The 24,553-nt window shown below is 34.3% G+C and overlaps 1 protein-coding gene across 1 annotated transcript; it reads left to right on the top strand.

The window, feature by feature from the left end:
* The first annotated feature begins 346 nt into the window (after nt 1-346).
* Nucleotides 347-23,665, top strand: LOC115877533 (PHD finger protein 14). Its single transcript, XM_030893761.1, is given in 17 exon segments — nt 347-471; nt 1,009-1,170; nt 1,231-1,382; nt 1,612-1,760; nt 1,810-2,139; nt 5,763-6,037; nt 7,598-7,902; nt 10,383-10,647; nt 12,126-12,328; nt 12,721-12,919; nt 14,077-14,269; nt 19,591-19,696; nt 21,601-21,655; nt 21,658-21,775; nt 22,861-23,037; nt 23,351-23,459; nt 23,546-23,665. Coding segments are annotated over 17 exon segments (2,871 nt in total). The 5' UTR covers nt 347-410; the 3' UTR covers nt 23,558-23,665.
* The last annotated feature ends 888 nt before the right edge of the window (nt 23,666-24,553 follow it).

Raw genomic sequence — 24,553 nt, 5'->3', positions numbered from 1 at the left:
TATTTGATTTTTTTGAGTTTATTGCCAACCAAATAAACCCTAATAAACCCTTTTTATTCAAAGAATAAACCAAATCAGAATTACTAATTATTTCAGTCATTTCGGATCGCTTTGTACATTTTAAATATTTATATTTTTATTCTGTACCAAGAAATAAAATAAAAGCAAAAAATACTGTTGGATGAGTATAGGGTTCATACTTAAGAAGGTTTCATATAATTTGTTTTTCTTATTTCCCAATGTATAGCTTCTAATTTTAAGTACTACTCTGACTAAAGAAAGAATATTATTCAAGCATAACACCTGTTGGCTAAGTACGGTCCTGTTCTACGAACCATTTTACAGGTAGAAATTTGAGGGGATCATTCTTTTATAATCGGAAAAATTCTATTAAACCGCAACGATAAAACATGAAGATAGGTTCCTTTCTGGATCTCGCTGAAGATGTCGATTTTATTGTTAAAACTGCAAGTAAGTACTCATTTTAATTAAATACATTTTTTCTTCACAAATTCAAACAATGTGATATTATTTTATTATTATGACACACCGGCTAAAGCCGGCGCTGCGTGACGCTTTAGTTTTTTGAGGTTATGCGAGTTGAAATGTCACCATATCGTCGATTTGTTAAAAGAAATTGTTAAAATGAGCTCCGGTAAGGCAAGTTAACTATAATTCGAATAAATATCCTAATCAGAATGTTATTAGCAACCGAAATAGTCCAAATTTAATTACGATTTTGCGTGGTTTGTTCCTGTTTTTGTATACCCAAAAAGTGGCAGTTAATCAATACTTAAAATTCTTTTATATTCGCTCTGTATTATAATTATCATAGAGAATTAATTAAATTTGAGATGAAAATTCTTTGCCTTTTGTAATGTCTTTATACTCAAAGAAGTTTTAACCTTTTACCTTTATGTTTATTTACTTTCAATATGTAATTAAAAACTAATACATATCTTAAAAATATGTATACAATTTGAAATATAATTATGAACTTTTTATCAGTTGAACGAGACCCGAATAAGAGGAAAGTTAAACCTGTAGAGCAGGCCTGTGTGTTGGATTTCGATGAGGAAAGCAGTGATGATTCAGATTTCCGAATAGAAGACTATCAGGAAGTTAGTGACGATGATGTGGATTCAATGGACAGTGGAGGAGATGATAATGGTAATAAGACTTATTTTGTTTGTTAATATATTACTTCTACTTAAACGTAAAATATTTTAGAAGACGAAGAAGATGGAAGTAGTGATGTTGATTCGGATGATAGTGAACTTGAAAAATTGGACGAACTCAGAAACCTAAGCGTTCCAAATACCAATGGGTTTGCTGGTGCTCCCAATATCTTTGAACAAGCCATGATCCAGTACAAACAAAATGTAGGTTTTTAAGTAAAGTACAGACTTGTCTAGATACATATGAAAAAAAGTTTATATAGATATTGCATGAGACATATCCTAAAAATATTTTGTTTTGGGTGTGTCAAGGATAATGTAAATTTTCCTTAGCGGATTTATTCTGTTATCGCTATTGCTTCAACAACAACGGCTGTATTTTTTACACCCTGTATATTTGTGTTTTTTACTAAGAGTATAACGTGTTTTTTAGTATAATGAAAAAAATGCACAACTACTCATTTGTTGTGGCTGTCTAGGCGATCAAAGTGACGGTATCAATGAAATCGTTGAATGTGACAGTTGTGGAGTTACCGTCCATGAAGCTTGTTACGGTATATCAGATTCTGCAAGTTTAGCCAGGTAAATTTTACATGATTTTTATAACATTATTATATATCAATATTTTTAGCACTGATTCCCTATCTCCCACTGCCCCTTGGTTTTGTGAAGCTTGCAGAGCGGGTGTTCTTGAACCCATTTGTGAACTATGCCCCAATTCAGGTGGTATATTCAAGGAAACCGATGTAGGGAAATGGGTGCATTTGATATGTGCCCTGTACGTACCAGGGGTAGCTTTTGGAGAGGTGGACAAACTAACCAGTGTGACTCTGTTTGAAATGCCTTACAGCAAATGGGGGGCCAAAAGCTGTAGCCTGTGCACAGATGAAAGATTTGCCAGGACAGGTGTTTGTATCGGATGCGATGCTGGAATGTGTCGGACATATTTTCATGTCACTTGGTATGTTATAATTTTATACTTGGCGCTTCAAGGAGAACGACTGTTAGCATTGAAATTTTGGAAGCATGTGTAGATCAATTTATTTTGTTTTAAAATAAAAGAGTAGTAACTTGCTTTTAAAAGTGACCAATGTTCAATATTAATTTTGTCTCACTCTGTATAACTTTTCTGGTCCAATTTTAAGTTGGTTTAACGTACAGTGGTTATATTAACTAAATATCAGGCTATTCAGGGTAAATTATAATTTAGGCAGCTTTTATTGAAATTTGAAATTTATTCTTCATTTTTAGAAAATGTTTCATAGGTCAAAATCTTTACATTTTTGTCATAAGCTTCTTTAATAAAACTCACTTTTTTTTTCCTACAATCTGAAAATCAATTAATATATAGAGTGTTCCATAACAAAACACAACTTTGATGGGTAGCTTTTTTGGAACACCCTGTAGAACACCACTCTATATATTTTTAAAACATGCTCTACTACATACATATGCTCCCGAAATTTAATTTCAATACACACCGACGTTCTGCTTGGAGCTTCCGCGGTGTATGAGAGAACCACCCTGTATACGGGGTGGCCCATTAGTGCGAGGAAGTCCAATATCGTCATCGTTGTCGAAGGCACAGATGTCGAAGGTATGAAAAAAAGTTTTATACAGATGTTGCATGGTTTTATAAAGGGGCATATCCTAAAAATATTTTGTTGTATACATACAGGGTGTCTCAAAAAAGTTATAGAGTTTAAATTTTTTTTTAAATTGCGCCCCCAATTTTTCTGTACAGGGTGAGTCAACGATAGAGAAAAGTCCATTATCTCATTTGTTTCGAGGTTTAAAATAAATGTTAAATACAGAAGTTATAGGGAAGGTTAAGATACACATTTTAAAATTATTATAGAGTATACAGGGTGCTTCAAAAAAGTGTGGCTGATGTAACATATGTTTTTTTAAATGCAACACCCTATTTTTTATTTTATTTTTAGATTCTGCGTAAAATTCTATAACTTTTTTATATATAATGTTATATACCTAAAATTAATAGTTTTTGTAATATTTAAATTTGTTTAAACAAATGTTAAATTGCAGTGTGGTAAAAAATTATCAGTGGTACCATTGTTTCTGAAGTTGAAATACCAAAATTTGGTATGAGAGTTCTATAGAGATTAAAAAGAAAATATATGTTAAGATATTTTAGTTAAATGCTACAGGGTGTTCAAAATATATTTATGAATTTCAACTAATTAAAATTAAAAAATCTCAAATTTTTTAAACGGTACACCCTATGTATTTTGATTTTTTCTGATAGATTTTGCAAAGCTCTTCAACTTTTATTAAGTATGTTATATACCTATTTTTAATAATTTGCGATTTATTCCAATTTTTTCTATTTTTGCCTATATCTTTAATACAATTACGCTATAACATCATTGTTGCCATGACAAAAAATTATAATTATCAAAATTTCATATGTCTGTTAAGCAAGTTAAGAACAAAAGGTGAATTTTAGTTTAATTTGTTGTAATAAGTATAAGTGGTAGAGGTAGATATAATAGTTTCAGATTTTCCTGAAACTGGATTAGTCTGATGTGACTGATATACACGAACAAGCCAAAATAAACATATTTCTTGGTTCAGTACTATATATTATATAGTACTTTGCTAAGTACTATAAGAATAGATGTAGATTATCTAGAAAACATTTTCATATTATTATATTATAGTATTTTGAGTGTGTAATGGGGACGGTTTCGCGGCAGTAGTAATATTGGCTTTACGAAATGAATTATAAACCAGAATTACTACGGAAAAAAAAACTTTACTGTATGTCGAAGAAAAATTCAATATCAGTAGTCCTCAACAATTAGGTAATCTAGTAGTATTACCCTAATCTGTGGCTATTCGCCTGGACGGAAAATCCAAGTGTCATCTTTCATAATATAGAAATACACCAAGAAATTCACGACTACGATTTTAGTTTATTTGAGTAAAGTTAATTAATTTTAACTAATAATAATAATTGTAACTAACTATTAAACTTGTGTATTAAACTACTTGTTAAAAATAAGTAATAAATATTTTTGTTTCGTCACAGCAACTATGATATTATAGCGTAATTTTAATAAAAATTAGGGCAAAAATAGAAAAAAATTGGAATAAATCGCAAACTATTAAAAATAGGTATATGACATACTTAATAAAATTTGAAGAGCTTTGCAAAATCTATCAGAAAAAATGAAAATATATAGGGTGAACCGTTTAAAAAAATTTAAATTTTTTAATTTTAAATAGCTGAAATTCATAAATACATTTTGAACACCCTGTAGCATATAACTAAAATATCTTTAAATATATCTTTTTCCTCACCTGTATAAAACTCTCAGATCAAATTTTGGTATTCCAACATCAGAAACAATGGTACCACTGACAATTTTTATCACACTGCAATTTAACATTTGTTTAAACAAATTTAAATATTACAAAAATTATTAATTTTAGGTATATAACATTATATATAAAAAAATTCTACGCTGCTAATTTAATTCTACGCTGTGTTTGTCATAATGTTACTACATTTTATATTATTATTGTTTATATTGTTTATCTTGTATAGAGTAAGTTTTATAGCGTCGCAAACATTGCAATATTTAATTTAGATGCAGAATCAAAAAATTAACATTTTTTAATTCTAAACATTTTTAGAAAATACTTTAAATACAAATAATGTAAAGCGAAATTTCTAAACGAAAAATGATATACAGGCTGTTGCATTTAAGAAAATAGAGATATAGTATTTTAAATATTGCGATTTTGGCGATGCCGTAAAAAATACCCTGTAACAGAATAATGAAAATTTTCCTTCCCAGACTTAATTCTGTTACCCTTGATGTTTAGGAAAATATAGCTAAGTATTAATAGAGTTATATTCACTCCCTAGGTGCCCGGTGGCGTAGAGGTACAGGCTCTCGTCTACCAATCTCAAGGTTGTGGGTTCGAATCCCACACCCGGCATTTCATCAGCCGACTTTTTATTAAAATAAAAATAGTTTGGGTACCTAGGTCGACTCAGCATTAAATGAGTACTTGAGGTTCACAATCCTGAGGTAATAATAGGCGGTTGAAGCGTAGTGCTAGCCACATTACCTTCCTTGTATACCGAACGGCTCTAGCATGACAAACTGTACCTTGCTACTCCCAAGGCGTTAAGCTTGATTTTCATGCATCTGTTATCCGACGATACGATGATACGATATTAATTTTATTGGTTGAATTTAAAGCCTTCGATTGGTTAGAAACGGTTAACCAATCGAATAAAATTAATATCGTATCATCGTATCGTCGGACAACCGATGCATGAAAATCAAGCTTTAAACGCTATATACGGGAGCTATTATTATTATTATTATATTCACTCCAGTTTTTAACTATTTTAAGGACGCCCATCATAATTTTTTTTTGGGACACCCTCTATACAACAAAATGGTTTAAGCTCCTTTATAAGTCATGCAACATCTGTAGGTATATAACATTTTTTCATATTTTTGTCAACAACGACGATTTTCGACTACCTCGCACTAATGGTCCAACCGATATATTTTTTTTAATTTAATTATTTTTTTATTCTAGTGCTCAAAGGGAGGGCTTCCTCTCTGAGGCACACTCAGAAGAGGTGGATCAGGCTGATCCTTTTTATGCTCATTGCAAAGCCCATTCCGACAAGACTTTAGTGAAGAAAAGAAAAAGAAACTACCTAGCGCTACAGTTGAGGATGCATTACAGGAAACTGCAGTTCGAGAAGGAGGGGCATAGGGAAAGTCCGGAGCAAGTGCGGATACAGAGGAAACTGGAGAAGCAGAAACTCCACTATTTGGAGTATAAAAGGAGGAAACCGCCACCATGGGGTCAGTTATTAATTTAAAATTATTAAATCATATTAGGTCATAGGAGCAAAGACATCTAACTTAAGGAGAGACACAACATTCCATTTGTAAAACATCATGTATTTACAATCAGACATACTTTAGCACTTTTACATAACTTAAAAAGAGATAGGTGCATAAATATGGCAACGCTGTTGAATTTTAGTCTTGTGCACTTCAGTCTTTTCAGTCTACAAGCGGCGTGCTGTTTTTTTATCAACAGTAATTGTCAAAAGTAATTGTAATTTAAATTTTGATTTATAATATACCCATCTGGTCATCAAAACTCTGTGCTCTGGATTTTACCGTGTAAGACAGTGATTTAGACAGCTTAAACGAAAAATCAAATGTATTAAAAAGAGATAAAAGTTGGTTTGATACATTTCTTCTACGCGGCGTTGTCGGATTTTGCACCAAAATTTCAAACCGCCCAAGTAGGCGTTTATGAAAAATGTTGCATCTAGGCTTGGAACTAGGGTTGGAAATGCTCAAGGTAACAATTAGTTACTCATTTTACTACAGCTGTAATAGATTATATTTAGCTTAGATATATTATATATTATTTATTTCAGTAGTTTTACAATTTTTAAAATAGTTTATTTTTTTCTATACATATTTTCCTACAAACTTAAAAACCGGCAACACTGTATGCCGCTTTTTATTTTGTCTCTCTGTCAACCGATCATTTATATTTATCTGTTGCATGCATTAAAATATAAATCACGCAGATGAAGTAACCTGACCTAGTGTGTACAGTATATCCCCGGATTGTCTGTACAGGGTGGTCGAAATTGGTCTGTTTTAACAGAGAAAACCTATTTTCTGACTAGATAGAGCAAAACCGCCATAGATGACATGGGCTCGATTTCTGACACACGTTTAATGACATTAACCGCCTGTTGATATTTTCACTGCCAACTGAGAATGTCTTTTGGAATTTTTTACCATTTGGAAAATTTCCCATAACTTTTGTATTTCACGAAATAATTAAAAACGTTCTTAAGGCACTTTTTTAAGCACAATCCAATGGCGTAGTCAGTTTTTTTCTATACTTGCTCCTTTTGTCAGAAATAATAAAAAATATAATATTTTAAATGGAAATCATAGTTGGCTATGAACTTAAAAAAAGGCTGGCGTTTAACGTTTTCAACAATATAAAGTTATAGGTATTTATTTCTAAGAATGAGAGAAATATTAGGTTTTTTATCTTTGTATGGAAGCGGCCCTTGATTTTGTGTTGACCTAGTTGCCTAATTATTTTTTATCACACTTTAAATTTCTATATTATTATTTATTCGCATAATTAAAGACTTACAAGAGGAAATTTTTTTTATTGTTAATATTTTGAGAAAAAATCATTCTTTATCAAAATGTTTGCTTGTTTTAATATGTTTAATTTCATTTGTAATTTTAGAAATTTGCATACTGTTTTGGAGAAAATTAAAATACATGCAGATATGTTTGAATTTTTTCCCAACCCCCAACTGTAATCTATTATATGGTGATAATAAACTTTATCCTTGACGCACCCTGTATTTTCAGTTCCGACTCAGAAAATGCCGAGACTGATAACGACAAGCGCGTCGGCATGTCGAAAACTTCTACGCAAAGCCGAGCTAATAGGCGTCGACACTTTAGCTTTGGAAATGCACGATGCTCAGTTGGCTGTGCTGGCAGACATCAGGAAAAAATGGCATATTCCGCCGGCATTCACCGTCGAGTTTATCGCTTATTATTTGGACAGGAACGACCGTCTCAAGGACATGAAAGTCATGTTGGAATCCTTGATGGCTAACAACAAAACTTTGCTGGACGAGCAACAGAAACTTAGAGCACAATATGACGAGGTAACTTTTAATATTACATCAATACAATATCAAATATATAATAGCAAGTGTTAATACTGTATAATAGTATAATCGAAAAAAACGGCGGCCAAATGACGATCGATGACATTCCTTATATAATTTTACGTATAAAATGACGACGATGTTTATTTCGTAGCCATCGCTAACGCCGTTTTTTTTTCTCGATCATATTGCATTACATCAATACATTATCAAATGTCAGAAGTAAATTATACATAAATTATGACATATATAAATTATATGATCATATATAATTTATGTGATGATCATATGAAGACTTGAAGTAAATAATGTTCTATGTGCCAGGGCTATTAAATTATACTGAAAAAAATTCTCAACAGAGACCGCCCCTTCTTATACATTGGTTATATAACAAAAAAATGTTTGGTACTTAGAGCATTTGTTGTTTTTTCAAGTCTTCATATATAAAATATCGTATAAATTACATCATATGATGTAATATAATTTATATGTGCAATTTTTATATGTGATGATCATATATAATTTATATATGGTCATTATATATCGATCTGGTCATCGAAACTGCGTGGTCTGGATTTTAACGTGTAAGACAGTGATATGAAATCAAATGTATTAAAAGGAGATAAAAGTTGAGTTGATACAATTTTTCTGTGCGGTATTGCCGGATTTTTCATCAAAATCTAAAACCGCACAAGTAGGCGTTTAGGAAAAATGTTGCATCTATGGTTGGAACTTTATTTTTCACAGTTTGTTACCCATTTTTCTACAGCTGTAATAGATTATATTTAGCTTAGATATATTATCTTCATTTCAGTAGTACCTATACATGAAAGTTTTTAAAGTAGCTTATTTTTTTCTACACACGTTTTCCTACAAACGTAAAAACGGCCATCACTGTATGCCGCTTTTTACTTTGTCTCTCTGTCTGTCAACCGGTCATTTATATTTATCTTTGTCGCATGCATTAAAATACAACCCACGCAGATGAAGTGACCAAGGGGCGCTATTCTGTACAATCGTCGGTATCGGCAAGTTACCGACAGCTATCGGTACGTATGGCCAATGAGCATCGTGTTGATTGTTGTTGTCATAGTTACTGATCGGCCCTATGACAGATATCGGTATACCGACGACTCTCGGTATCTCTACCGTGAGGTTGACAAGGGCACGGTAGAGATACCGATTTTCGTCGGTACAAATTTGCGATATCTGCCATAGGACCGATCGGTAACTATGACAACAACAATTAACACATTTTAGCGCCCCAGGCTAGTATGAGAATGTCATATATAAATTATACAGGGTGGTCCAAACTGTATTCCGGAAACTTCGGCAGCATATTCTGCAGATAAAAATAAGTAAAAAAGTTCGTATAAATGTATGTCCTAAAATGCTTAGTTTCGGAGATACAGGGTGTAGAAGTTTCATTTTTATTTCGATTTTTTCCAAATAATTTCTGAAGTAACGTCAATATTTGGCTAAAAATTGGTGTCTGGGAGTTTTTTGACATGAAAAATTTGATTTCGATGTCAATATGACTCCTATTAGTAGAGGGTGCCACCTACATATTTTTTAACTGGATTGAAGAGTAATAACTTTTTGTCCGTACCTGTATAAAACTACTGAGTAAAAAAATATACATTTACGACGTTTTTTACGTGAAAAAGGTCTCTCGGTAAAAATCGCTACGAGTAATGGTTTTCGAGATATTTGGAATCGAAATTATCAATACCTGTCATCATTGACATAAATTAAACATGTTGACTAAATAGTTATTAGACTGAAATCATAAATTTGAAATGTTTTTGTGCTAAAAGTTCAACAGAAACTGTTTTATCATCATTTTTTGCAAAAAAATTTATGATTAATTTAAAAAAACTAAACATTTCCCAAATTTATTAAATAACTATCTACTCAACCTGTTTATTTTTCGTCAATAATGACATGTATTGACTATGTCCATTCTAAATATCTTAAGAACGGTTGCTCGGAGCGATTTTTACAAAGAGATATTTTTTACGTAAAAAGTCACAGAGATGTATATTTTTTCGTTCGATAGTTTTATACAGGTACGGGCAAAAAGTTATTATGCTTTAAAATAGTTAAAACACATGTAGGTGGCGCTCTCTAGTAGTAGGAGTCATATTGACATCAAAATCAAATTTCTCATGTCAAAAAACTCCTAGACACACAATTTTCATCGAGATATTGACGTTACTTCAGAAATTATATAGAAAAAGTCGAAATAAAAATGAAACTTCTACACCCTGTATCTCTGAAACTAAGCATTTTAGGACATACAATTATACGAACTTTTTTACTTATTTTTATCTGCAGAATATGCTGCCGAAGTTTCCGGAATACAGTTCGGACCACCCTATATATGATGTCATACAAAATTATATAATATAGCAAATCGTACGATAAGTCGGATGAAATATCGGACATTTATTTAGAAACGCCCTGTGTATGTATAGATTTTGAAAAAGAGTACGGACGTGAACGCCAAGAGCCTCGAACTGAAAACAACGATTCACAAGTACCACTCCGCGATCTTGAGCGCGTGCCCCACGAAAAATCTGCCCAACATCGAGGACCTGGGTAAACCGCCGGTTGCCCGGGCACCCCAACCCATGCTGGTGCCCACCGCGGCGGCTTTAAAAATGGGCGTCGGGTTTCCCCTGAAAAATATACCCAGCGGCAGAGCTGACAGGATTCTTAGTAACCAAGCCAAAGCCACAGGTGAGAATATAATATGTATTATTTTATTTATAACTATTCTAGATCATATACAGGGTGGTCCGAATTGTATTCGAGAAACTTGAGCTATACAGGGTTATACCGCATACGACACGGGGTATTGTAGCTAAACAATTAGATTTTTGCAAATTGTCAGTTATAAGTTTTGGGTTTGTTGAAGGACTATTAGTGCTACGATTTATAAATATTTTTACAAGATACAGAGTGTCCCAAATAAATAAAAAATATCAAAGTTGTATTTTTTATGTATATTTTGCCGATTTTGAAATATTTAGGTTTTTGTCAAAATACAGTAATAATTTTCATGCTTCATTTCTCTAGGCGCATTTAAGTTTTGAAAACCAAATATTTTACTGAACTATTTCTATTCAAATGTTGTGTTGCAATAATAAAAATTATACTACCTTATACAGAGTGTCTAAAAATTTATTTTAAATAATTACTAGCTTTAAACGGCAATAACTTGTTTAATTTAAATGGAACACCTTGTATGAGTATCATATTATATATAATATATTGTATGAGAATCAGATGCACAATTTAATTATATGTCAAATTATACCATTTTTTACATATCTCTTCAAGTTTTCGTAGAAACTGCATTTTCTTATGATTTAGACCTCATTTATCAATATACTATCTATGCTAAATAATTTCGTAAGAAAATGCATTTTCTACGAAAACTTGAAGGGATAGATAAAACATTTTATAATACTATTTGATAGACAATTAAATTGTGCATCTGATTGTCCTAAAATATACAGGGTGTTCCATTTAAATTAAAGAATTTATTGCCGTTTAAAGTTAGAAATTATTTAAAATAATTTTTTAGACACTCTGTATGAGGTAGTATTATTTTTATTATTGCAACACAATAACTGATCAATTAATAAACTTCAGTAAATATTTAGTATTAAAAACTTTGTTATCCTTGGAGAAATGGAGCCTTAAAATTTTTACTCCAATTTCATAAAATTGAAAATATTTCAAAAAAGGTAAGGTTTAAGTGTGATAAACCTGAATCAAATTTACCTTCATTTCAATTGTAGAATCTGAAAATAGAATAATATACAAGGTGTTCCATTTAAAAAAGTACAACTATAATATTTAACTCGTTTATCTTGTAAAAATATTTTGAATTGTAGCTCTAATATTCCTTTAACGAACCCAAAATTTACAATTTGTAAAAATCTAATGTTTAGCTACAATACTCCATATCGTATGCGATGAATAACCCTGTATATTCTGCAGATAAAAATAAGTAAATGTATGTTTTAAAATGTTCCATTTCGGAGATTCAGAGTATAGAAATTTAATTTTATTTATTTCTTATATACAAGCTTTTTTACTTATTTCTATCTGGAGAATATGCTGTTTACAAAAAAATACACCCTGTTTATAGGAAAATCAGCAAAAGTTGATCTAGTGTATTACTATTATGTATAAACATTATTTGACAGAACCGCTGCAGCTGAACGAGTGCGGCATCTGCAGGCAACGCCGGGATCAACACCTGTTGGCCAAGTGTGACACCTGTCACTTGTACTACCACTTGAATTGCCTGAACCCGCCACTGTCTCGCTTACCGAAAAAATCGAAGCTCTACGGCTGGCAGTGCTCGGAATGCGATAAAACATCGGACTCTGAAGTCGAAGAGGTTAAGGTAAGGTACAAATTAGAGATGGGTAAATCCGGTATTTTAAAAGAGTGATTACATCAAGCTTCACGGACCTACATCCAGGTTCCAGTTCTGCCGGATCTATATCAGTCTAACATTTAATTATTTTAATTTAGCTAAACATTGTTTTGCACGAAGCAATCCGCGTTCAAAAGTTTTGTAGTCCGTTAGGGAAATCTGATGATTGTATTTTGCCAAGTCTTTATCGCCTGATCTTAGATGTTTAAACTTAACATTCAAATGTATGACTTTGGGGGAAAGCGAGAACTTTACATACTAATAAAAAAAGTCGAGACACAATTCCAGCCTTCCATGAAAACTGCCGCATAGTGATTGCTAGAAACACCCTGTATATTTTGTAACGTTATTTCGTGTAGACGCCCAGGAGAAGCCGCAGCGTCTACAGCAGAGAAAATCGCTCGGAATCCTCTACGCCACTGTCTCCCAAACTGAAAATCAAACCGGTGGAACCCCAAGAAGCGATGACGTCACCAGAAAATAGTCCTCCCATAGAAAAATCGAGGAAGATCAGGAGACACTCTTCTGCTACGGAGAATGAACAGAAACCTAAAAAAGGTAATTTTCTTTGTTTTTTTTAAGTATTTTAATGTTTTACTTCAATACTCGTTTGGATGAAAGTATAATCATTATTCTGCTTCATTGGTTTTGACTCGCTTGGATAATTTCGTCACCCTTCGTCGGTACCAACCGAGCGCCTATATAAATTATCTCACTTCGCTCAATTTGTGGACATTAGTTTAATTTTAATCATCTGCTGATGAAGCTAACATTGTTAGCGCGGTTTCGAAAAATCTGATCATTGATTAATCACGATCCGGCTTAAAGCGCTTGACGTAAAAAGCTGATTTTTGGAAAACAGATTGACTTTAGGGTGTAGAGGTTCGATAAGAAGGGATTTTTCGAAACTCGAATTCTAAGAGGGTGAAACTATCCCTCAAATATTAAAATATTTTTTATTTAAAAACCGGTGAGTTTTTCGGAAAAACTCTTAAACACGTATATTTTATTTTGTTGTTTTACATATTTTAAATTTTTTTATAAATTTATACGGGGTGTTTAAACTGATTGACGTTTAAAGCTGATTTTTGGCAAACGGATTGACTGTGGGGTGTGGAGGTTCGATAAGTAGGGGTTTCTCGAATCTCAAATTCCAAGAGGGTGAAAACTCCCCTCAAATATTACAATATTTGTTATTTAATAAACGGTTAGTCTTTCGGGAAAACGCTTGGACAAGCATAATTTATTTGTTTTTTTTTACATATTTTGAAATTTTTTAAAAAATCATACAGGGTGTTCCAAAAAGTTGGGTAATTTCTTAACCACGATTCTGCTTAAACTGCTTGACGTAAAAAGCTTATTTTTGGTAAACGGATTTTTCGAAAGTCAAATTCCAACGAGATGAAACTACTCCTCAAATATTACCAAGTTATATAATAATATCGCCATATTGTTTTTTCTCATGCTGACATAAATGTGAGAAAATTTTATCCAGTTTGTATGTTAATGGAAATTCTTGCTTTGCTTTATGATCACCATTACAAATGATTAATTCGACGCGAACGAAGTCGCTGGTACACGCTAGTAAAGCCTATAAAGTTTAATTGAAACCACTAATGTATTCCACTAATTTCGAGGTTCTGAATGAACCTCTTACACCGCTTAGCGGTTAATGATACCAATCATTTATTATTATTTTAAAATATTCATTGAAGAGAGAAAACATCAATCGACAAGCGAAAGTAACGCAGACCATCACCTCATCAGCGACGATAATGTTTTGAGAGATACGGCCTTAGGATCGCCTGGAATCAACGACATAGAAGTTATTCTGGATAATGGCGTAGTTGACGCGCACGAAGGGCACAAATCTGCTAAAAAACGACGGCGGGAGAAACACAGAAATCGGTATTATTCTCTAGTAAATAATATTTTTTTTTTTTCAAACGTCACAAAAGTATTTTTTTGCAACGCGATTGACAATATAAAAAATACATTTTAACGCCTAGGCATAAAAATAAATCTCTTTTACCCCTAAGCACAAAAGTACGAAAATATATTATTGAACTGACATAAAGTGTCAAATTCAACTAGTGTAACCATAGTTTCTCGATATATAATTACTTACAAGGTATAACAAGTATACAACGTTTGAAATTTCTTTATAAAACTATTTGTGACGTTTGAAAAAAAATAGCATGTTCTGTTGGTGTAAAAATGACTTTTTGTGCCTCGTTTGTAATGTCAAACGTACAGCCTCCCCACAAAAAGCATCATTTTTACTCCTAATAAACAATATACTATAAGATCGGAAAAAAACTTTTCCTCGACCATACAGTATGTAACATTTTATTCTTATTATTTTATTATAGTAGGGGAGCCCAAGGTGCTAAATGGGGATTTACTCGAGCGTCGTGCGGACCTATTGGATAGTGAAAATTTGATGCTATAAAGAAAACATGGTTATACGATGTATGCTCTTTTACTGGTGGGGGACCGTGTACAGGTTTTCAAAAATGTAAAAAAAAAGTCACAAACACTTGGGCGTTTCAGATATTAATAGTGCACGCACCCCACGTGTTTCTGATAACGGTCTGCCGGTTTGCATGGTAGGGTGGCCATACGAAGGGATAGAAAATGAGGGAAAAAATATTCGAGCGCGTCCGGTATTCAAAAGGGATATTAAGTGAACCATAAAGACGCTCCTGTTCAAAAGCCTGACGATTTGGACGCGACCAAAAACTCATAGCAGATTTTTTTAAAATGCATTTCTCAGCACCACACTTTATTGACGATTTTAATTACTTCAGTTCCTACGATTCTTGAATGCTTTCTTTCAAAATAAAAAAAAATCTGACTCCTATTTCTATGTCACGCTTAAATCCTCAGATTATTTGAATGCACACTTGTAAGATTATTTGAATGTACACATGTAACTAACTCAGTTTGCCTTAATCTGATGGGCTCTAGTTTTTCTAACGATCAATTTTTTGCCACTCTCTCTCGGCTGCCTTACACGCACTACTCTGTAAAAAAGGTTCGTGTATGGTGGGGGTAGAATTTAGAATTTAGAATGAGTGGGAGGGGGGTTAATCACTGCGACCTTACAGATCTATTGTGTCCCCCTTTCTTGAGTTATAACTCATCATACAGTCCCAGGGCTTTGACAAAAGCCAGTATCTGGGACGGTTTTATAGAGGGTAGTTCTCCATCTCCAAGATCAGTCGTACCAAAATTCATGGCACGAATGGTTGTCGTCTCGGCGCACTCAGTGATGAGGTGTACTGTGTTTCCTCATTTTCCCCACAGAATCTGCATTCGCCGTTTCTTCTTAGTTTCAATCTACTGAGGTGTTAATTGAGGAGACAGTGTCCTGTTAAAAACCCCGTGACAATCCGAAGATTGTTCTTACTTAAACCCAGGAAGATCTGTGATTTTTCTTAATCATAAGCCCTCAGAAACTTCTTCGAGTGTCTTAGACCGTTGCAAGATTCCCACTCCAGGTTGCGGACGGAATCTTCCAAGTTTTTGAGTTCCGCCTTGAGTTGATTACCACTTGGAAAGCAGAACGGTTCTGGTCCAGTTAGTGGAGTGTTCGCTCCTTTTCTAGCTAGATCATTTGCTTTTTCATTGCCTTCTATCCCTTGGTGAGCAGGCACCCAGAGTAGGAGGACTTTGTTTTCTTTGCCTAATTTATTCAGCTTCTCTATGCATTCTTTGACCAATTTCGAATTGATTGATACTGAGTTGATCGCTTTTAACGCTGCTTGACTATCAGACAAGATGGTTATTTCTTGTTTGCGATAGTTCCTATCTAAGATAAGTTGTACGCATCTTTCGATAGCGTAGATTTCTGCCTGTAGGATACTAGGGTAAGTGCCCATTGGTTCAGTTAAAAGACCATACCATAACTTGGTATACTGATGCTTCCAAAACCAATACGGGAACAGGGATCGGAGTATTTGGGTCGAGAGCTAAATACTCCGATCCCTGTTCCCGTATTGGTTTTGGAAGCATTAGTATACCAAGTTATGGTATGGTCTTTTAACTGCTGGGCAAGTGTTTCGCTCTTCCAATCCTTTTTATTGCTCAATACTACATTGAGATGTTTCTCAACGTTGTACGTTCTTGGCATATCGTCCACTGGGAGTTGCAGGAGTGGTATTTCCTTTTTGAGGGTGTTCCAAGCCCCTGTTCTGACAATTCTCCCAGTACTTATTCCGTTAGTGACCATTCTAATCATTGTCGCATTGGCATATCTACCAATGACAATGTGCAGTGGTGTTAGATCTAGAATGACCTCCATTACTGCTGTTGGACAGGTTCTCATGGCTCCTGTGATGCAAACGCATGCTAGTCTCTGGACTTTGCACAGGTTTAGCCTTGCCGTCCGTTGCTCAGTTTTGTGTACCAGGCAACTGCTCCATAAGTAATCATGGGTCTTACTATCATGGTATACATCCAGCGCAAAATGTTAGGGGAGCAGCCCCATCTATTTCCGGCCAGTCTTCTGCATATCATGAGAGCCTTTATGGCTTTGCTGGTAGTGTTCTTAATATGCCTGTTCCACAGGAGTTTACTGTCCAGGGTTATTCCCAGGTATTTAACTTCCTGTGTTGGCAGTATTTCCTTTCCATCTAGTTGGATTCTTTTCAAGTTTTTCAGACTTCGCCTTCTGGTGAATGGCACTATCGCGGTTTTGTCTGAGTTGATACTCAGCCCGACAGTCCTACACCATCTCTCAGTGATACGGAGTCCTCTTTGGATAATATCACACAAGGTGCCTTCATGTTTCCCCCGAGCGATCATGACTATGTCATCTGCATACCCAATGCAGTGTATTCCCGCTAGAGTTAATTCATCTAGTAGTTCATCCACCACCAAGCTCCACAGCAAAGGGGAGGTTACTCCACCTTGTGGAGTTCCTTGCGTTGTTTTAACAGCTACAGTTTTGGTGCCCATCTGAGCCTCTGCTGTTCGTGTTGACAGCATTTCCCAAAACCAGCGAATAATAGTTCTGTTCACCCCTCTTGTTTCTAGAGATCGCCTGACCACCTTATGTGGTATATTGTCAAACGCCCCCGCAATATCCAAGAAGGCACAAATTGCTGTTTCTTTGCTATCCAGACTTGTCTGTATTAGCTCCGTTAATTGGTACAGAGCAGTTTCTGTGGATCTGCCCGTTCTATATGCATGCTGACTATCATGCAGTGGTTTAACCTTTAGATGATTTTCTCCAATATGGTGTCAACTACTTTCTCCAGCGTTTTTAGTATGAACGATGTGAGACTAATAGGCCTAAATGACTTGGGATTTGTCCAGTCAGTTTTGTCTATTTTGGGTATGAAGATTACTTTTGCTCTTCTCCATGTGGTTGGTATATATCCCATCGCTAGACTGCTTCTTGTAATGCTTAGTAGATGGTGAGTAGCTATTTGCTGACCTTCCTTTAGAAGGGCAGGAAAGGTCCCATCTACTCCTGCTGCTTTATAGGGCTGAAAGGTGTCGATCGCCCATTTCAGTTTTTGTTCTGTTATTACTAGCTTGGCCACTTCCCAATCTTCCCTGCAAGGATTGTGGGGTTCAGTGGGAGCTACATGAGTATCAATAGGTATGCTACCTGGAAAGTGTATATAAAGTAGGAGATTTGCTCTCTCTTCCTCTCCCTCCGTGTAGCTTCCGTCAGATTTCTTAAGTGCCATGTTGAGGATAGATCCACTCTTGGCCATAGCTTTATGTAATCTAGCTGCATCAGGAGTAGAAGTGATGTTTTCGCAAAAGGATCTAAAGTCAGACCGCTTTGCTCTTCTTATCTCATTATACTCAGTTAATTTCTCGCTGTAGAGCTGCCATTCGGCACTGGATTTAGCTCTATTAAAGAGTCGGCGGACCTCCGATCTAAGATTGGCCAACTTCTTGTTCCACCAGGGCTTGTTGTTACTTTTTTGTATGCCTTTACTTGCGGGGCAACTAGATTCGTATGCATCCAATATTGCACCGCTGACTTCCCTTTCGTACCATTCTAGATGCAGATGGTTTCTGGCCCTACTTGCATCTATACGGTTTAGGTTGTCTACGAGATTGGTGTTATATATGTCCCAGTCTGTTTTTCTTGGATTCCTTCGAGTTTCTGTTTGGAGTGTGATTTCTCCTAATTTGAACTCGATGATTCTGTGATCTGATAGGGAGAGTTCCGTTGAGACCCTCCAGTGTTTCACGTAACTGATTACACTAGCACTCCCGATTGTTAAATCTAATACTTCTGCCCGCTTTTTTGTCACGAACGTGAGGCTGTTCCCTACATTGAGTACTTCAAGATTGTATGCTAAGAGGAATTCAAGTAAACACTCACCTCTAGTGTTAGTGTTAGTGCTTCCCCATACCTCATTGTGTGTATTGGAGTCGCATCCCAATAGCAGAGGTAGTCGCCATTGGCTGCAGAATCGCACGAGCTCCCGTACCTCCGGAGGCGGTGTCCAGGGTTCGGAAAACTACATGTTACTTTTAAAAACTACATAAACTACATTACATGTAGTTAATGTAGCTTATGTAGAGGGTGTAGTTTATGTAACATATGTATGTAACTTTCAAATGTCAAAGGTTTGAGGTGAGGTTATAATAATTTGAAGCTTGAGAAAACATATAATGTATTTAAGAAAACAGAAGAAATATGGCTTTAAATATAACCATTCACATCATATTATTTAGACTCCTCATACAAAGCAAAATTATTCATAATATCAATAGGTAGTTTATTAACGTAGTTTTCATGTAGTTAATGAACGGGAAAAGACGTAGTTTTTGAAGAAAAACTACACGTAGTTAATCAGGTAAACTACGTCTTAATTAACTACTTCCGAACCCTGGCGGTGTCTCCCCGTCACCCGGAAAGTAAGCAGAGGCAATCACGATGTTTTTACTGCAATCCTCGATATTAAGCTGAACCATGATAGGAACAAGATCTCGGGTTGTAAATTCTGAAACACATGTGTAGTTAATGTCCTTTCTTATAAGAATACAGGCTCGGGGAAATTCCTGCCTGTTATCATTATATTACCTTTTTTTTATTTTGAATTTTTTCCTGACAAACCTCTAATTTGTCCCTGATGGTGGGGGTACTTAACAGGGTGGTTTCACTCATTACGTTATTCTGCCGCGCTTGAGTAAATCCCAAAATCCCCGCTTGGGCTTCCCGTCTATTCTAAACATAACCTAAAATATATATGTAGGTACAGCCCTGAACTAGGTTTGTCTGTCAAGGAGCACAAAAGGAAACGCAAGAAAAGAAGCTTAGATATAGAAGAGAACCTTCCCCATCCTAGAATAACTATTAAGGTAAAGACCGTATATGAAAACCAATAATAATTGGCGTACACATCATCAAAATATTTGCTTAATGTACGACACAATGTTGCCACGGCTACCTTTTTACTTCGACTTAATAAAATTCGTATTTTTTACTTCAATTTTAGACACAATACAATTACATTTTATATACACTATTCCGTTGTCTATGGTTATCAGGCAAGCAAGTTAAAATTTAAAAAGTTATTAGCAAGTTTTTTGAATAACAGCTGAAAAATGCAAAGTTAAAAGGATAGACTTATGCAAGATTGATATTCCTATTTCTTTTCTTTGGCTTCACTTTCCACTCATTGTGTAAATGCGGTACTAGCAATATAGTCTTATAATATATTTGATATTTTTACACGTTTTGAATAAAATTAGAACGGCACTGATAAACAGGAATTTAAGTCGGCCATTTGAGTCCCGTCGCGGTCGATCTAAAATTTTTGATATGCTCTTTCCTTAATCTTTTTATATAGAAGATACGCACGCCATACTTAAATCCGTCCTTGGTGATTATCACATGTGCGCATGCCGAGACATCCTAATTTAAAACGGCGGAAAGTAACGCCTGGCGATAGCAGTTCTGCAAGAGCACCTGTGGCTCCCTGGCTGAGGCCAATGCTTCGTGAGCGAATGGTTCGTGGTTCAAATCTCACGCCGGCGCGCCGGACCAAAACTTGTTATATTTTTTTTGCTTATAGCGTGATTTGATTGCATTGGTTTCATTTTTCACTCTTTTTGGTTAGATTGGTTCAGTTATTTGGCGGGTTGGTTAGCGTGGTTATTTGGGGGGTGTTAATTCTTTGGTTAGTTGGTTATTTGGTGGTGTTGGTTGGTTTTTACTAATTTATATTTGTTTTTTAGATATTCATTGATTTTCTTTATTTGTTTGTAATAAATATATATAGTACGCCAAAGCTGTCTGCATCCGCTTTTGTCAAAAACTCTAACGTGATTGGTCAAGCTTAATAGTTGCCTTGCTGGGGCTAGACACAAGTAAAAATTAAACATTATAAATTAAGATAAACTTGAAACCTGCGCGAAGCCTTCGAATCGATGCAGACCGCACGGTCGCTAGATTCTTGTATCATTGCTGCATGTGCGCACAAGGCAATAATCATAAAGGACAGAAATTAGTATGGCGCGCGTATCTTCTTGTTCTTTTTATTCAAAGGCACACATCTTTGAATAAAAAGATTAAGAAAGGAGTATAATGCTATCTATACAGGGTGTCCCAGAAATAATTGCGAGTATTTTAAGGGGTGGTAGATCTCGATAAAAGAAACATATTTTCCCTTTATCGTTTTTCAAATAAGTCCAAAATAACAGAATTATTTTACTTTGAAAATTTCCAAAATAGATGTTTTTTTAAAGAGATGTTAAAATTTTGATTTAAAAGATGTTAAAATTTTGATTTTCTTTCTTGTAAATTTAATCTACTACCTATGTTGCCATATTATCAAGAAATTATGTTTTTTAATTAAAAACTGAAAAAATTTCCAAAATTTTTTTTTCAAAAATTCCGAATTTTAAAATTTTTTTTCGTGAAAAAAACCTCATAGGCATGTTTCTGGGGTTGAATTATACTACCAGTTAAAATACTTGCACTTATTTCTGGGACACCCTGTATATTCATGCATGATCGACGGAAAGAGGGTCCTAGGGTAAGGATCTTTGACAGTTTTAAACACATTTGAATTTGATTTGAAATTTTGTGGATTAGTCAGTCTTTACTGAGCTTTTTATGTTATTTATTATTTATTCCACTACTGATAGTTGTTTAGAGGTAGTAAATCTAGAAGGATTTTTTGTGACATAATTTAAATTAACAATAACCTTGTGATGACCTTAATTAGCACTTTATTTTTTGTGTGTTGCTGTTTCCACAGATCAAACCTATACCGCTGCCGGCTGGAGAAGTTGCTTCCGAATCCAACCCTCAGTGTTTTACGTCCCCAATGATGCCGACGACAACGGTCCACCTCCACTCCCGCCTAAACAAGCAGCCCCTAGTCGAAAAATATCCACCGAACTAAGAAAAACTAGAAAGAGCCACAGCCCGAGGTACGTCTTAAAATTATTATTTACCGTGCTACTGTATAGTCTTTCTGATCTTTTTTGAAACAGCACTAAATATGTGGTCTACTCAAATAACTTCATCAGGAATTAAAATAAAATAGCAAAAGTTTAGTATCGCCAAACAATTTTCGATGCACGTGTGGCAACAGCGCTGCCAGATTGTGATGGATTTATGAGATCAATATTTTAGTAATTAATTAATTTATTTGTTTTATAGTTTATTAACAGCCTGTGAAATTGCACTCACCTAAAATAATTATTTTTCTTGGTTTTTTTAAATGGAACACCCTGTATATTATTTCTTTGTTATGTAATACATAGATAAATAAAACAAATTTAGATTGGAAAGTGCCCATAAGGACAATGTAAACACTATTTGGTGCTTTTCTTGCAACGGTCGCAACCCAAAGCTTTTGAAAATTTCGGAGCGGTTCGGCTTTTTCCGGAATTATATAGCCAAATATTGTTTATTCAAATTTATTATTATTTTCATTTAATTTTATTAATAAAATACAGTATGTTGCATACAAGAAACTTTATTTTATATAAGGACATGTATGAAATACCTATGAAACATTGGAAACCGACGTTATGCCACGATTCACGATGGTTTTTGCAGTTCACAGCACAGCTTTTTAGGTTTTTAATGCCACTTTTTCACAATTATCACGGGTTTGAGTAAATAAAACTTAAACTCAGAAGATAGTAATAATTACTTTGAAAATGGACGCTTTAAACACTTTTCGGAATTTTTTCAATGATAGCGATTAAGATTTTGAAGATTCTGACTTTGACAAGACATGTGGACAAGAGAAAATTATTTCTCTTGTTGTTTGCGGTTGTTCTTAGCAACCGCTATAGCAGCGCCAGATCGCGTACAACGGTCGCGACCCAAAATGTTGACGAGCATTCCAATCTAAATTTATTTCCTTTATCTATGATGTAATATAACACTACGACTATCTGCCAAACCGTGATTGCACTAATTTCCAATTAATTTATATATAATATTTGGACGCCCTGTATTATTTAACTCATTTATTTAACTCGCTAACTTAAAAACATTTCAGGACATCGTTATCGGATCCCCTGGCAGTACCACTGAGAGATCCTCTAGAAATTGTACCGCATAGCAGACCAAGTCGGTCTAGCGGTTTATCCAGGCCTAAAATTCCCGGAGTCATCACAGTTTTGAGTCACAGCTGTGACGTATGTAGACAGGATGCTACTAATACCGATTCAGTCAAGTAAGAACCAAAAAAATGTTTCCTCTCTCTTATTTTATCACACTTTTTATTATCGAAATTGTGTTCGAGATCTAGCTAACCTATATTTTTATTTATTTTTACGAGATATTTATTTATATCTTAGAAAATCTTCTGGTTGAATCTAATTTGTACATGCCTAAAACTAGGGTTCTTAAATGTTTTCGATATTAATATTCGACATGTTGAATGTGACTGTTTATAAATGTTATATAAAATATGCTTTTTTATATACCAAACCATAAGTTACTATTTTTGTAAGAATAATCTGAGAACACATTTTTTTTCCGTATAGGTGCGACGAATGTCAAAAATTATATCATTTCTCTTGCTTGGACCCTCCATTGAAGTCATCACCTAAGAAAAGAGGTTATTCTTGGCATTGTGCCGATTGTGATCCTACCGTAAGTATCTGTAGAGAAATTCACAAAAAAGAGTTAAAACAAACCAAAAACAAACTCACTAGTAAGTTTATCCATTTTTGTTTCAGGCCTCTGAATAAATAGTCTAAACGGATATTCTCAACACTTTTTCAATTAGCTGTTAATTATTTACATTAGCATTAAATGTGTAATAATACGCGTAAAATAAACATTTATACATATTTTGATTTATATTCTTTTATTTGTTAAGACTTTTAAACTGAGATTAAGACTATTGATATTTTCATTGACCTACCTAGTAAAAAAACATTTTTTACTTGCTTGTCCTTGAGTACAGTGTATTCATGACATTTTTACACTTATGGGATTAAGAGAAGTTTCAAATAAAATTTGATTTCAAATTATGCGAATTTGTTACGTTTTTCTGGGCTTATTTTATCTTATTTATTATATAACATATGTAGAAAAGCTCACGAAAGGAAACTCCTTGCATAACCATCTTCTGATACGTGTCAAATACTCGTCAGCAAGTAATGGCAGTATGTACCCCTGTAAGTTTGCCCTGTCAAGTAAACCCGAGCACTTTGCTCAGAAAAATCATTTTAAAAATTACGATGAGCGATTCCGAAAGTCTCCCTTCAGATGTAGAAGTTGCCGCAGTACGTGCCACGGAATCATTATTGCCGGAACAGTCGCGATCAAAAAATGAAGAAACATACAACCAGTTTTTGACATGGTGTGATGACATAAAGGTGAAGTTGTTTTTTATTATTATAAAAACTAGTTGTGTTATAGATTCATAACACCACTAGTTGTGTTATGAATCTCATAACGTAACTGACATACTAAAAAAAATAGTGATGTAAAAACGTTATAAGTAAACTGTTGTAGATAAATAATAAAAGATCGAGACTGCTGCATAGGGATTGCTTCATGCTAGAAGCAAAATGATTGGCATTTAACAGATAATATTTTTAAGAAATAAAATGGCATTTTTTACAAACTAAAACTAAATTTGAACGTAGTCCTCGTTTGTTGATTGATTTGACGAACCCTGTATGATCATAAAATATTCTATAATTTCTTGAATTTACCAATAAAGTAACAACCCTACA

This window comes from Sitophilus oryzae, unplaced genomic scaffold (assembly GCF_002938485.1).
Source record: "Sitophilus oryzae breed Bouriz unplaced genomic scaffold, Soryzae_2.0 scaffold_1060_pilon_pilon, whole genome shotgun sequence".
Taxonomy (NCBI): domain Eukaryota; kingdom Metazoa; phylum Arthropoda; class Insecta; order Coleoptera; family Curculionidae; genus Sitophilus; species Sitophilus oryzae.
Note: the sequence above shows the minus strand (reverse complement) of the source record. Positions and strands in the feature narration are given on the sequence as shown.